Source organism: Chanos chanos, chromosome 9 (assembly GCF_902362185.1).
Source record: "Chanos chanos chromosome 9, fChaCha1.1, whole genome shotgun sequence".
Classification (NCBI taxonomy): Eukaryota; Metazoa; Chordata; class Actinopteri; order Gonorynchiformes; family Chanidae; genus Chanos; species Chanos chanos.
In genome coordinates this window covers 4,216,208-4,231,892 of record NC_044503.1, presented here as the reverse complement: position 1 = coordinate 4,231,892, position 15,685 = coordinate 4,216,208, and the positions used below count along the sequence as shown (strand labels likewise).

The 15,685-nt window shown below is 46.2% G+C and overlaps 1 protein-coding gene across 1 annotated transcript in view; it reads left to right on the top strand.

Annotated features, from left to right (window-relative positions):
- polrmt (polymerase (RNA) mitochondrial (DNA directed)) overlaps positions 1-15,685 on the top strand; it is a 46,429-nt gene that overhangs the window by 16,348 nt on the left and 14,396 nt on the right. The window contains exons 10-15 of the mRNA XM_030784401.1: positions 743-1,534; positions 2,738-2,860; positions 4,054-4,176; positions 5,774-5,953; positions 7,641-7,727; positions 9,024-9,137. Coding sequence (XP_030640261.1) covers positions 743-1,534; positions 2,738-2,860; positions 4,054-4,176; positions 5,774-5,953; positions 7,641-7,727; positions 9,024-9,137 — 1,419 coding nt within the window. The remainder of the gene's footprint in view (positions 1-742; positions 1,535-2,737; positions 2,861-4,053; positions 4,177-5,773; positions 5,954-7,640; positions 7,728-9,023; positions 9,138-15,685) is intronic.

Sequence of the window (15,685 nt, the reverse complement as noted above, 5' to 3'; positions counted from 1 at the left end):
ACACATGTATGCCCGGTGAGGGAACACACTGTCTGTTTAATGGACCTCGTGAAAAAAACTCTGTGTACCCACCCTTACAGTGGGCAGTGTACACGTGTGTGTCGTGCATCGTGAAGCGGTGTGTTTTTCAGTGTCGTTTGTAATTAAGAACACTATGAACCAGACCTTTCCGTTTGTGTACGTCATTTCAGATGTACTTAGCCTTGTTTTAAACCAGATGCTTGCCTAGCTCTGGAGGCAGTGATTAATGTGAAGTTGTCACAGCGTGTAAAGCATTTTTTCCTTTGTGGGTTTTTTTTTTTTTTTTTGGTTTGTTTGTTTGTTCATTTGTTTGGCATTAGTGGAAATGTTAGCTTTTACTCTCAGGGTTAGATTTCTTTGATAAAAAAATCAACAAAAACAGACTGCTATTTTTATGTAAGATCTTTTTTTTGAGTGGGGGGGGAGGGGGGGGTGTCATCTTTTTTTTTTTTTTGCTCTGAGCACAGTTAAAACGTTTTTTGGATCTGGTCACCAGTGGCACTCCTTCTGAACGTTTATGACTCTCGTGCAGTGGCTTTATCAAGCTACGTACAATCCTGACACATGCACAATACAGTCAGATTCTGTGGACACCCCTAGACTGATGCTGGACTGTGTGTTAAATAAGTTGTTGTGAATCTGTCTATCTTAAAAAGCTTTTTTTTTTAAGCGTTTCTTTTTTTTTTTTTTTTTTTTAATGTTGTTCGATGGCCCCTCCCAGATCGGCTTCATCAAACCGCACCCCATCCTGACGCAAATGCAGATGGAAGCCATGGAGACCAAGTTGACCTTTGACTCTTATGTGATGCCCATGCTGTGCCCACCTGTGCCCTGGACTTCGCCCAAATGCGGCGCCTACCTCCTGACGCCCACCAAGCTGATGCGAGCGGTAGAGGGAGCGATTCAGCACCAGCTGCTGCTGGAGAAATGCCAGGACGAAGACCTCCACGCCGTCCTGGACTCTCTGAACCAGCTGGGCAACTGCGCGTGGAAGATCAACCAACCCCTGCTGGACATCATCATCTCCATCTTCAACGACAAAGGGTGCGAGAAGCTCGACGTTCCGCCGCCCGTGTCCGAGGCGCCCGAGATTCCCCGCTTCAACGCCCACGACCCCTCGTACACCCACACCGAGAGGGCGCACCTCAAACGCGAGGCGGTCAAGGCCAAGAAGAAGTTCACCGAGATGCACAGCCTACGCATGGACGCCCTCTACAAGCTCTCCATCGCCAACCACGTGCGGGGGGAGATGTTCTGGTTCCCTCACAACATGGACTTCCGCGGCCGCACCTACCCCTGCCCGCCCTACTTCAATCACTTGGGGAGCGACGTGACGAGAGCCGTCCTGGTGTTCGCGGAAGGCAAACCCCTCGGCCCCCGCGGCCTGGACTGGCTCAAGATCCACTTGGTCAACCTCACCGGGTTGAAGAAACGCAGCTCCCTGGCCGGAAGGCTGGAGTACGCCAACAGCATCATGGAAGACATACTGGATTCCGCTGACAACCCGCTAACGGTGAGTGATATATGTGTATATATATATATATATATATGTATATATATATATATATATATATATATATATAATTTTTTTTTTTTTTCACTTATGAGGACCCCCTTAGGGCGTAATCCAAACAAAGGTCTGACTTTAATTAAAGTTCGTCAAGCCCGTTGATCCTTACGGTATTGCCAAGCGTAACGACTAAATGTCAGGAATTATTTAAAGAAACATCACCGGCATTCATTTAATATCAGTTTTTCTTCTGCATGGTAAATAAATAAATTTAAAAAAAAATAATAATCCTGGATGTCACTTTTAGTTCCAATGAAACGATACGGAGAGGAGAAGAAAGCGTGTTTTAATGCAATACATAACTGTTGCACATGTCAGACTCTGACTATTGTGTATGAGTGTGTCGTTTTTGTAAATATTATGTGTATGAGTTTGTAGTTTCTCTGAATATTGTGTACGAGTGTGTCGTTTTTGTAAATATTATGTGTGTGAGTATGTAGTTTCTCTGAATATTGTGTATGAATGTGTAGTTTTTGTAAATATTATGTGTGTGAGTATGTAGTTTCTCTGAATATTGTGTATGAATGTGTAGTTTTTGTAAATATTATGTGTGTGAGTGTGTAGTTTCTCTGAATATTGTGTATGAGTGTGTAGTTTTTGTAAATATTGTGTGTGTGAGTATGTAGTTTCTCTGAATATTGTGTATGAGGGTGTAGTTTCTGAAAATACTGTGTGTGTGAGTGTGTGTTTTTGTAAATGTCGTGAGCATGTAGTTTCTGTACATATTGTGTGTATGAGTGTGTAGTCTGTAAATATTGCGTGAGTGTGTAGGTTTTGTAAGTATTGTGCGTGAGTGTGTAGTTTCTGTAAATACTGTGTGTATGAGTGTATAGTCTGTAAATATTGCGTGAGCGTGTAGTTTCTGTCAGTACTGTATGTATGAGTGTGTAGTTTGTAAATATTGTGTGAGTGTGTGGTTTTTGTAAGTATTGTGCGTGAGTGTGTGGTTTCTGTCAGTGCTGTGTGTATGGGTGTGTAGTTTCTGTACATATTGTGTGTATGAGTGTGTAGTCTCTGTAAATATTGTGTGAGTGTGTGGTTTTTGTAAGTATTGTGTGTGTGGTTTTTGTAAGTATTGTGCGTGAGTGTGTAGTTTCTGTCAGTGCTGTGTGTATGAACGTGTGTTTTTTTTGTTGTGTGCCGCAGGGGAGGAAATGGTGGATGAACGCGGATGAGCCGTGGCAGACACTAGCCTGTTGCATGGAGATCGCTAACGCCTCCAGATCCCCCGACCCCACCCAGTTCATCTCACACTTCCCTGTCCACCAGGTGCTCCATCTCCTCACCAAGGACATTTGAATGTCATTTCTTAGCAGCTAGTCGCACGGCGCTTTCCATCCACGCTCACCCAGAGTGAGGCTGATGTTTCTAGTGTCCTGCTAAAAAAACAATAATAATAATAACAATAATAATGACGGCAGCATCAGCCGACGGGTCAATTCTTTATTTCCTGGGGGTTTTTTTTGTCAGACTTTATATAGCAGTTTGAAGGACTTTATAATCAAAATAAGCTTTTCTTTTTTTTTGTTCTTGAAATATGCTTTTCAATCACCCCGAAACAGCCAGAGAAAACGACGGGAGGGTGATTTTTTTTTTTAGACGACTGAATGATTGAGAGTTCGCTTCCCGGCCGGGGGGACCCGTTGGGTCCGAACGTTCAGTCTAGTCGTATTCTAAAATCCTAAATCTCAGTGTTCTGAACCGTTATGTTACCCTGGGAACATGTTTTGTTTATCTCTTTCGACATCATTTCCATTAAAGCCACCGCACCAGTGTGTGTGTGAGAGAGAGAGAGAGAGAGAGAGAGAGAGAGGGAGAGAGAGAGAGAGAGGGGAGAGAGAGAGGGGGGATTAAATGTGTGTAGTGTTACTTGCTGCAAGCCAGGGGTGTGCCAGTAAATTGCCTTTATGAAGCTAGGCATTGTTCTGGTCTATTCAAACACCATATGGAGAGTTCACTGTCGCAGGAAACTTGCACTGTCCTAACTGTAGTTTAGATTTGTAAGGGCACTGTCAAAAAATGGTCTGAGTGCTTTGGTTTCTGCTTTCTCTGCCAAGGATCCAGATGCTGTACTCCATTAACTGCCCAACAGCATTTAGATGGAACTGATTTTTTTTTTTTTTTTTCCTTTTTCTGCATTTTTTTGTTCCCTTTTTCTTTTAAATTGCTCTCTGTTGGAAGTAAATGGGTTTCGATAGACAACAACAAGGCTCTATATTATCTCTCTGTTACAGGCAAGACGAAAAGTTTGTCAGCAGTTTTAGCAAGACTTTAAACTTTTTTGTGCCGTCTGCCTAGTTTTATTTGTCATGCTCTCTCTGTCTCTGTCTCTCTCTCTCTCTCTGTCTCTGTCTCTCTCGATACCCTCCACTCTGTCTCTCTCTCTCTCTCTCTCTCTCTCTCTCGATACCCTCCACTCTGTCTCCTCAAATCCTTCTCTCTTCCTTTACCTCTCGCGCCAGGACGGATCGTGTAATGGCCTTCAGCACTATGCAGCGTTGGGTCGAGACGTGATCGGTGCCACCTCGGTGAACCTCATGCCCTGCGACGTGCCCCAGGATGTGTACAGCGGTGTCGCCCAGCAGGTCAGTCCGCCCGAGCACCAGGGGGCGCCAGCGGGCAAAGCTCGCCTAGATTTCCCCCTGCTTTTCATTTATTTACTTACTTATTTATTTACTTATGTATTTATTATTACACCGGTTATTTAGGTTGTTTCCTGTATCTACCAGTGCGTACAGCGCCACACCAGTTGCCCCAGTACGTCACTGGATCAGGACTTTTGAGAGTGCGTTTAGGCGCGTCCACTCCTTTACGTGCTGTATCTCCAACTCGCTCGTTTCATTCCGCCTCACTGCTATAATGACAGTCTCTGCAGTGTAGCGAATGCATCAGTTTTAGACCACAGACAGCGAATGGAAACTCAAACCCAAACTCAAAGACAGAGGGAGTTGTATACCACGCTCTGGTACGCAGCGTGTTTTAGAGAGAGAGAGTAGAGTACGGTTTGAGATTTAATGGCCTTAGCTATTGATTTCCGTACTTCGGGGAGCGCCGAGTGCTAAGGCTATATAAAGCCCCCCCCCCCCCCCACCCCCCCCCCCCCCCCCCCCCGCCCCCACCTCCCCCACCTTTTGCCGAGAACATCAGGTTGCACTTGCAAGTGGCTTTAGCAGCAGCAGCAGCAGTAGTGGAGTGCATTGCGTTTAGTTCTCAATGAACTGCCATTCTCACAAAGTGCTGCGTCAGACTCTGGCCTCTCCACTGCCCAGTCTAATTGCCTTGATACTCGGGGACATTAATAAGGACTGTTTGTCTTTTTGCAGTCATTTCTGTTCAAACAAAGACAAAAGCGAAGAGAACAAAGAAATGACGCGGAAGCAGATTTATTTGATGAGACGTGAATTTTTTTTTTTTTCAGACAGAGCTGAGTTTGAATTTTTTTTTTTTTTTTTTTTCCCCTCCCTGGCTCTGTCATCATAATTTTGTTTTTGTTTTTGTTTTTGGCCTGCCTGGTCAAACGCCAACTGACCGGGTGTAACAGCCAGTTGGGATCAGTCTTAAGATCTCCACCAGTGGATTACTGGCCTCTTTTGTGTCCAGATTGTCCATCCCCTGTCTCCAAAGAGCCTCCTAAGGACTGGACAGAGTTTACACTCGAACCCACTCAGTACTGCGTTAGTGGTGCGCTAACACACCTGTCAGCATATTCTGGTTCTTGTCTTGGACCGGCACACTTCAGTGAGCGAGTCAAGGGCCCCGGTGATCGGCAGAGAAGTTGAATCAGGTGTGTTAGTGCACCACTAAAGCAGTACTGAGTGGGTTTGAGTGTAAACTCTGTCCAGTGCTTAGGAGGCTCTTCGGAGACAGGGGATGGACAATCTGGACAGGGATTAGGAAATGACGCTATGCGGGCTTTTTTTTTTCTTTTTTCCCCCCAACCCTCAACATACCCACCTGTTTCAGCCAGTCGCGACAATCCGCTCTCCAAAGTCGCACGTTCACGTGTTGTAGTTTGGCTGGTTTCCCTTGTAAGACCTTTTGCACCGGTTTTGTTCGGGCCGGTTGCAAAGTTGTTAAGGAAGTCTGCACTCCAGCATCAGGGCTGCGCGGCCCGACCGCGGGATGAAGACGGACACTTTCCGACAGCGGAGAGAGATTGAGCGAATTTCACTTCATTTTCAGGTGGAGGAGTTTCGCGCGCGGGATGCGGCCAGGGGTCTGAAGGTTGCCCAGGTCCTGGAGGGCTTCATCAGTCGGAAGGTGGTGAAACAGACCGTGATGACCGTGGTCTACGGGGTGACTCGCTACGGGGGACGGCTGCAGATCGAAAAGCGCCTCAAAGAAATCGATGATTTCCCCAAGGTGGGCCCCTTCACTGTTTACCCCCTGTGGGTCTGCAGTGTAGGAGTGTGTGTGTGTGTGTGCGTGTGTGTGTGTGTGTGTGTGTGTGGGCATAGCAGTATCGTGACAGCTTGATTAGTTCAGAGGATTGATGATAGACTGTAACTTCGCAGACTGTTTGAATCACGTTTAATGGAACAATGCTTATACAACCCCCCTGACAGACATTTCTGGAACTTTCTCTCTCAGCGTTTCAGCGATTTTCAGGTTGGCCATTTACAAACAGAGCTGTTCACGCACTTCTTGTAGCCTGGCCTCAATAGTATCTCGGACTGCGTTTTATTCAATAGCTGTAAAATATTTGTTATCTTATGTCCACACACACACACACACACACACACACACACACACACACAGAGCTTCTCCTCATTGTTTTTGTTTAATTAGTCTACCAGTTCAGGGGGGTGTTCCAGAAAGCGGGTTTAGTGAAAACTCAGAACAAGTAGTCAACCCCCTGACATTTTCCTGGCAAAACAAAGCCATTAGGAGGTTGACTACTTGTTCTGAGTCAACTAACTCAGAGTTTTCACCCAACCCGCTTTCTGGAATACCCCCCCCCCCCCCATTTGTTAACTACGTAATTGTGTGTTACTTGTGTATTATAGTGAGTAAACACTAAAAGAAAGAGGGAGAGAAAGAGAGAGGGAGAGACAGAGAGAGGGAGAGACAGAGAGAGGGAGAGACAGAGAGAGGGAGAGAAAGAGAGAGGGAGAGAAAGAGAGAGGGAGAGACAGAGAGAGGGAGAGACAGAGAGAGGGAGAGACAGAGAGAGGCTAAAGTATTCTTTCCCCCATAGGTATGATGGATGTGTTGTATTATACCACACATTACAAAGCTACGTCTCTGGCTCCTCCACCAATTACAAATGACTTTATGCATATCAGGAAACATTTGTTTATTTACGATGACTCGTTTACCGGATTGAACTCCGTCACAATTTATCACTTTAACGTTAATGTCCTCGAGTGCGTCGTGCCGTGCGTACGTGTGAGTGTGTTTGTTTCGTTTCGTTTTGTTTGTTTGTTTTTGGTTGGTTTTTTTTGTCGTTGCCATGCTCTGAGATCCCTCTCATCTCTCCTGTGTATTCCTCATTACACTTGCCATAGAAACTAATGGTGCTGCTTTTCAATCCAACTTGGAGGCTGTGAATAATATAATAGGGATGTAATTATCACCCAGAACCCGCCTGAGGTTCAGTTCCTCCGACAGTACAGACACTTGGGACACTGAACGTTATTGATATAGGAAATAAAGCACAATGCCATTATGCCCGTGACTCACTTCTTATGTTGGTTGCAGTAATTTTGTCCTCGAAGCCCCTTACAGTTTTTGTTCTCGAAAAAAAAAAAAAAAAAAAAACTCCAAACACTTTTTGTTTTCTTCATTTCCACACGTCGTGGGGTTTGTTTGGTTTTTTTTTTGGCTTGTGGTGGTGGTATCGGGATTTAATGTTTATGTTTGTTCGTGTGTGTATTCGATTGTTTGTTCTTGTGTATTCACATGTATGTTCGCATGTGTTTGTGTGTGTGTGTGTGCCTAGCCGCTGAGGGGAAAGACACTAAAGTGAATCTAAATGGAAACTAAAGAGAATCTAAACTGAACCTAAAGTGAACTGAACTGAGTCTGTTTGTTGTTGTGGTTCTTGCAGGAGTATGTCTGGGATGCCTCTCACTATTTGGTTCACCAGGTTTTCAGCAGTTTGAAGGAGATGTTCACAGGAACCAGAGAGATTCAGGTAAACACATCAACATCTCAGTCTACCTTTTTCTTTTTTTTTTTTTATTTCTCTTCAACCCGTTCACACAGCAGTCGGCACCCAAATCTGCATCAAACCTCTGCCGTCTCACATAAAGGGGCTTAACACAAGCTCTGTTGTCACGTCCATATTCTACGCTTAGACTGCACCCAGACACATTTATTCACATGCCCCATCATTCAGAAATATACTGAATATATACTCAGGTAAGCAGAGCCGCACACTGTTTCTGGTCTGTCCCCGTGGGAAAAACCCCAGACAGACCAAAACACAATAAGAAATGTTTTCTCTCTCCCATGCTCAGACAAAAACCTCACTTCTAAAATGGGTCAGTGCCTGAATGAACGAGGGAGAGTGTAAAAGAAAAAAGAGAGAGAGAGAGAGAGAGAGGTAACACCACCAGGTAATTTATCAATTGCAGCCCCTCTGTTTTTCTTTTTTTCTGGTTCCCTCCTTCTCCTGTGTCGTCGCAGCCGCTGGAGTCTAGTCAATGGGGCAGAGGAGGAGAAAGAAAGAAAGAGAGAAAGAAAGAAAGAGAGAGAGAGAATTGGGTCAGCTCGGCGCAGGGACAGGCTGATGTATGAGTTTTTCTTTGGGGCTTAAGCTGGTGGGAGGAATTTGTCTGGCGGAGAAACATTGAGAGGGAAATAGACAAAGAGAGAGAGCCTTGGGGAGTCGGAATAAGGGCCTGGGTTCTGGAGGAAGCGTCTGCTTCATACGTGCTGCACAGTCCAAACTGTTGCTGACTCTAAGCAGATTTTTTTTTTTTTTTTTTTTTTCGGCCCGCAGCAACAGGCGTAAGCCTGTGTCTCCTGTGTTTCCATCTGCAGACGGGGAGATTAGAGGAGCAGCACACTTTTGTAAACCCAAGTTTGCTTCTCTAGTTGTTTCTTAGGCAGAGGTGACACAGTAATAAACACACTGGTGCTTTGGTGACAGGTACTATTGTTCGGTTTCGATGTTTGGTTCTAATTAAATGTAGTAGAGATGTCCTGCTGTTTCAGGTTTGTTACAGGTCACCTGAAGCAGTACTTTTGCAGGGTAGGTTTTATCAATGAGGGATGGTGAAGTTAAGTTACCCTGAACTTTGCAGTACTGACTCTTTACAGATAAACTTTATACGTACATACATGCATACAGTCACAACGTATGTTTGTGTAACCCTTAACGGGTAGACTTAACAGAAGCAACAGTGAGGTTACACCTGATGGCTCTAATTGCACCGCAGTTTCACCACAATGACACAGGTAACTTACCTCGCTCTGTTTCTCCCAGGACTGGCTGACGGAAAGCGCCAGGCTAATCTCCAAGTCGGGCAGCACGGTGGAGTGGGTGACCCCGCTCAGATTACCCATAGTGCAACCGTACCACCGGACCAGGAACCAAGTGGTAAGCGTTGTCATGCGGAACACACTCCTCTGTCCTCTTTATCGCTTGACAAAAGTTGACATAAATAAAAAAAAATTTGTGTGTGTGTGTGTGTGTGTGTGTGAAATAGGGTATTGGAATTAACACGTAACATAATACAGTAATACTTCATAATTAAACAAAACTTTGTTACAAAGAAACCGCGACAGAATTTTAATTGCTGTTGTAGAGATAATGTAATATGAGTTAAAGTGTGTCTTGTATCACCCTGCCCCAAAAAAAAAAATAAAAAAAAAAAAAAAAAACCCCTCGGCGCGGGGGGAAAGCGCGGGGGTGCTAAAACGGTGGCCTGGTTTTTGCTACGCCGCGGCGTAGCGTGCCGCGGTCTGTATGGCTGTCAGAAAGCATTAGCCCCCGTTCTCTCGCGGCACAGCAGTGGCCTGTAGCTCCGCGGCGAACTGAACCCGCCAGCGCGCTCCTCTCCTGCCGAGAGCATCTGGCTCCGGCATCTGTCTCACCGTTGCCGGGGTCTGCACCGCGGTTGCTGGGCGTGGCCATATGCCCCCTTCTCATTGATTCGGAGCTCCTCAGTCTCAGTTGTTCGCTCTGTGTGTGCGCGTGTGTGTGTGTATGCGTCTGGGTGTGTGTGTGTTTGGAGGGAGCTATATTGTAGTGTTGTGCACTTAAATTTAGACTTGTTTGTAGTGCACTTTTATTAACAGAAAAGGGTGTCTGTCTGTGATTGTGACTGTGACTGTGACTGTGTCTGTGTCCGTGTCCGTGTCTGTGTCTGTGTTCCTGTGTGTGTGTGTGTGTGTGTGTGTGTGTGTGTGTGTGTGTGTGTTTGTGTTTGTGTGAAACACCCCTGTGCCTTGTTTGAATGAGTATGTAAACACGAGATGATATTTCCCTGCCTTTGCAAATCAAATAGAACAGTATCAGCAGCTGAATGGGCCATGTGCAAAGGGTTGTCTGTGTGTGTGTGTGTGTGGGTGTGCACTCTTTTCTCTGTGTCTGTCTGAGGAACCAGACAGGGTTATGAATATGGGATTTTTCCGGTCTACTGCAGGTTGTATGTGTGGCTTGTGCAGGCTGTCATGTCTGTGACCACCTCTAAAGTTGAAAACTGTTGTGTGCTTAGATATGAGAAATATTGAGTTTTTACCCGTGACAAATATATATGTTTAAGTGACTGGTCCCGTCCCAATGTTCTTCGGTCTTCCCTTTCCATGTGACCTTGTTCTCTTGGTCCCCTAATCTTATCTGACTGCATGAGAGACACAGAAATCTGTGTAAGGCATTCATCTGAGGTCTGGTGTCGCATCAAAACATTCGGTCCTGTTAGAGTCGGCACATTCAGTGTCGGAGGACTCGGGATAAAGTAGTCCCGAGAGAGTACTGAGACACAGGGCCTAATCGTTGAAACACTTCATCTCCATTTTCACCCCAGGCTTTCCCTCTGCTGTCCAGTTACAGTGTGACTGTACGTGATCGATCTGCTCTACCCACCACTGTTTTCAGGCCTTATACACGTCAGGTTCCACAGGTCTTTTCACAGTCCCGCGGGTCTCCACGGCAACCGCCGCGGCCAACACGCGCAACGGCATTCCAACGCGCAGCCGAGAGGCGTTCGTCCGTCCTCTTGTTTTAAGTGCCATCCCATACCCCTCCAGCCGTGCCCCCCGCCACCCTCTTACACGCGTATTAACAGTCATCACAGACTGTCCGCGGGAACCAAACTCGCGAGTAGGGGTTTTCTCATGGGGGCAGAAATAAAGTGACACAAGAGGTTAAGTCTTGTGGGCAGAGTCTTGTGGGATACCGCAACGCTAACGGCTAAGACAATGCTAATATCTTACATATCCTAAGATAATGTCTTGCGCTACGTGTATCCTGTGGGGCTAGGACACGGCGCTGCTCACACGCAAATCGCACGTACGTTTCCCGTGTCCTCCGGTGAGCTTCGTATCTTCTCACACAGGGAAGACACTTTAGCTTAGAGCTATAAGTGGCACCACGCTCCCAGAAAAACCCTCTCCTGATATCACAGGAGCCTTACAGTGAAGCCGGTCTCGTCTGAAGCTCGGGTTCCCAGACGTCTGCTCCTTTCTCCAGACTCCGCGGCCGGTTAGCGTGATTCAACTCTATAACGCTGGGTCATTGCTTTTTATTGGACTTTTATGGAATTTCAAATGAGGGGCCTCATTAATCAGGGAGGGTGGGGGCGAGGGGCGGGTTGGGTGCTTCATGAATTTTTCACTCGTGTAAAGGTTTTTAATCATAGGCCTCTGGCAGCACTGGTCCCAGCTAAAGCTCTTTTCTTCTCGCGGCAGAGAGAAGACGCAGAGAACAGACACTTGAGCCCGAGGCTAAAGACTGACCTATACACCGTGGTGGAAAAGGGCCCTGAGTAATGTCTGGTTAATCAATGAATTATTATAGGGCTTACTGAGGGATCCACAAAAAGGATTTCGGTTTATCCCACAAAACGCTTTGCAGTAAGTTGCATCATCACTTTAAGTTTTAGTAACTTTTCGTTTTTCTTGAGAGTTTCTGGGAGGTGCAGTGTACGTGCGTCCTAGCTCTTACTCGCTCATGGCAGGTGTAGCATAGACAGACGAGTTGGAGTGAGTGTTGTGAGATGAACGTGTGTAGGAGGTTGTAGTGCTTAAAGCCATAGGGAGCAGCAGCTGTAGAGAAGATCATTTAAATCTGGTGCATATAGCATGTTTGAGATTGCGTTTTTTTTTTTTTTGTTTGTTTGTTTTTTTTGAGAGGGTAATAACCATTTCATGAAGGGCCCCGTAGCTTAGAGAGTACTGTTAAGCGCTTTTCCTAAAAACGGGCCTGAGACCACTGATAATTCGCTTCGTTCTGACACCTCAGAAAAGGTTAAAATGTAATTGAAATGTTGGTCCGTTCTTCAGGAACCAATTACTGCGCCAGACGGTTCTAGAATCCTGAAGTGTCGTAACGGTTACCTGGGAAACATTATGGCCAGAGACAGAGTGGATTAGTCTATACATTATGTTGTTGCACTGACGTACCAGTATGTACGTGCATTGGAAGCTTAAGACTGTTGGCCGGTACCCCTACTCGAAATAAGGTACATTTTTCACAATTATGGAAGGCGTGTGTGTGTGCGTATAGTTAAGTGTTTGCGTAGACTCCTGTGTTTGTGTGTGTGTGTGTGTGTGTGTGTGTGTGTGTGTATCTGTGAGCTTTTGTGTAAGACAAATTGAGGATATGTGTGTGTGCGTGTGTGTGTTTCTGTCTATGTTTGTGTAAGAGGGATGGGGAATGTGTGTGTATAAGAGAGAGAAAGAGAGAGAGAGAAAGATAGAGAGAGAGTGAGGGAAGTTGAAGGGGTTTGTGATATATTATGTTCCCCCAGCCACTCACGTCCACCGCGGAATTTTTTATTTTTTTTTCCCATCCAAGGAAGACAACCCATCAGCCAAACTGTCTATATACGCTGTAAATTACATACTCCTCTCAGCTGTAGACAGGTAGCAGGGTCAAGGGCATGCGGCAGCTGTTGTAAAACAGTCCTCAATTTAAACTGTCAGAGCAACTATACCAGCCACTCTATATTTACACTCAGTACTGTAGAGCTCCCGCCCCTCCCCTGCCCCGCCTCAGCCCCGCCCTGCCCCGCCCCGCCCCGCCCCTCCCCTCCCCTCCCCTCCCCTCCCGCCGTGGCAGCAAATGAGGCCTCCGCAGTCCCTCAGAAAGCGTCGTGCTGATTCCATTAATGGAGCATCACGGAGAACCACTGTAATCGCCCCGGTTCCAGCAGCACATCTGCCCGCCTGCCGTCTGCCTGCCGTCTGCCCGGCTGATAAACTAGGGCTTCATCCCTCTGTGGTCCTCTTCATACTCCAGATGTCACGTTTTGTAGTTTATGATTCGCGCACGTCAAACGTGCCAGGGTTTAAGGTTACGACGTTGAAAGTGTTGTTTCAGTTGTCTCGGTGTGGTCCTGTGTAAGACAGTATAAAAGATTTAAATTAAAATGATTTTGGTTAAATGCAGTTAGAACAGTTAATATGCTCTGTCAGATTTATTGTTGTGTTTTAATTGAGCCCGCGTGTTTTAATTTAGGCGCAAACATGACAACTATTTTTAAATTTGCGTCTGCCTCAGTACATCGGGGGGGGGGGGGGGGGGGGGGGGTCTTTATTTGTATCACAAAACTGAGGATTAAAACTTACCTACAGAGCGAACTCTCCCGTTCTCTGCTGCACCTGTCTTAAACAAATAATTCCTCATCGTTAAATTGTCATTAAGTTGTTCACCATGCCTCACCCCGCACATTTAACTGAGAATATTTCAATGAATTATTAATATTGTAATGTCTAGAGGAAATTCTTTCTGATTTATTGTCACGTCCTGGCAGTTATAATCCTAAGTTTCCACATTGCTTTCGAAGCGGCCCTAATTTTGGCTAATTACCTGTCCGGACTTCAGTGACTTCAAATAATTGATTACTTTTTTTTTTTCTGATTAGGTAATAAAAGCCATAAAGGACTAATAAAACGTTACTATAAACGGAAATAAAAGAATGGAGTTGTTCCCGATCACACCTTTATTTAGAAAAAAAGAACAGAACAAGAGCACACTTTATAGGCTGAAACTCGGGATTTCCATTTTACATTCAAAAGAGTTCGGTGAACACCATTTCAACAGTCCAAAAAATGATGTGCAAAAAATGATAGTACCTTTATAGGACTAACCCATAAGGCGACCCCACCCCCCCACCCCCCCACCCCCCACGGCATCGTCCATCGTTCATCGCGATGTTTCACTGTAGACATCATCATATGCCAGTTCAATGGACATCGCCTAAACCTACGCCGCAGGTCACTCTCAGCCTGTCGCAGTAAAACAAACGGAGTTCTAACTTTTTGAAGTGATAACTTGAAGTTGAAGTTGTGTGTAGGTAGTGTGGATACTTTGAGGTGTTTGTTTGTTTGATTGTTTGTTTGTTTGTTTTTAAATCTGTCTACTGCCACTGAATCATTTTTAGATATTGTTTCACGTTGATTGTAGATTTCCATGTTGTCTGGGTGGTGCCGTGGTGAGTCGACTGAGTCATCTTCTCCACTGTGGGGTTTGAGTAGGGACGGACTGCGTCAGATGGTGCTGTGTTTTAGCAGTTAAAAAGAATGTTTGGGTGGGTGTTTGTGTTTTTTCTCTGAGGTGTGTGTACGCCCGTGTGTGTCTGTGTCTGTGTGTGTGTGTGTGTGTGTGTGAGAGAGAGAGAGAGAGAGCGCTTTGACAGCACTTGCAGAGCTGAGGCTACGTGAGCTGCATGGAGAAAGACCAAACACACAGGGCTGTCAGTTCCTAGGCTTCCTATGAATGCTGATATTAACATAGTGTCAAACTGTGACTGTGAGTTATTCCAACACCAGCCACACACACACTCACACACACTCACACGCACACACACACACACAGTCACAGGTGCAGGGTGAAGTCCAGGGCTGGGACCAGAACACACAACAGGTTTCCAAAGTCCTGGGACTCACATTTGGTAAACAAATCCCGTCCACCATTTGTTTGTGGTGGTTTTTCCTCCCACAGTTGGCCTGGGTTTCTTCTCAAGTAGTCCTTGAAACATGGATGAAACATGGACCGACATGCTGTGCATCATAGTTAACGTGCTAAATAACTTTAACATCTTTAACCTTGATATCAGAGTGCCTGTCTTGGCTAAATGGAGCATCCCCGTTTTTCTTAAGCCTCCTGTCACGTTGTCCCCCACCCCACTTCACACCCCTCCCAAAACAAAAGTCAATATGGTCCCAGTCCCCCCCCCACCCACCCCCCCCAAGGTTCTTTGACATAAGTGGGTCGGCACTCCCCACCCCCATAGGAAGCTTTGAGATACGGCGCCTGTGTGGTTGCCACGGTAACAGCGGCTCATAACAAAAAGTCACCTTTTCCATCTAATCTGCCCCCCCCCCCCAATCCGCTCTCATCTTTTGTTTTCATGGGAAACGGCACTTTAATGAGATGGCGGGGGGGTTGACGGGGATGGTGGGGAGGGGGGGGGGCTGTCATAACAAGCACAGTGTATAAACAAATAAACAAGCGTTGATTGTGTAGAGTTTAATCAGTCATTGATGTGGCAGTATCCACTGTAGATGGTAGCCTGTAGATTAGGACGGGAAATGACACCGGGCAGGGCGAGGGGGGGGGGGGGGGGGGGGGGGGGGGGTACTAGGCTCAGCATATTCATCAATAAGGCAGGCTAATGTTATTGCATCCCGCTAATCACATCATGGGTCACTTTAACTCGGTTGGGACGTTTCTTTCATGGCTCGGCTGTGTGTAGAGAGGAAAAGAGAGAAGCCCATGGCACAGGGGAGAAGGGTTTTGGGGATGAGAGCTAAAGGGAGAGCCGGACGGCTTTTTCGGAACAGCTTAAGGACTTTCGTTTTCGTTCGCTCCTTTCGAAACGGTAAACCGCGCCCTTGACGACCGGAGCGAAGTCGGGGCGAGCGATTTTCCCCAAAGAGCGCAAGCCCACCCTCTGGTGCGCAAGGATGTTCCGATCCCAA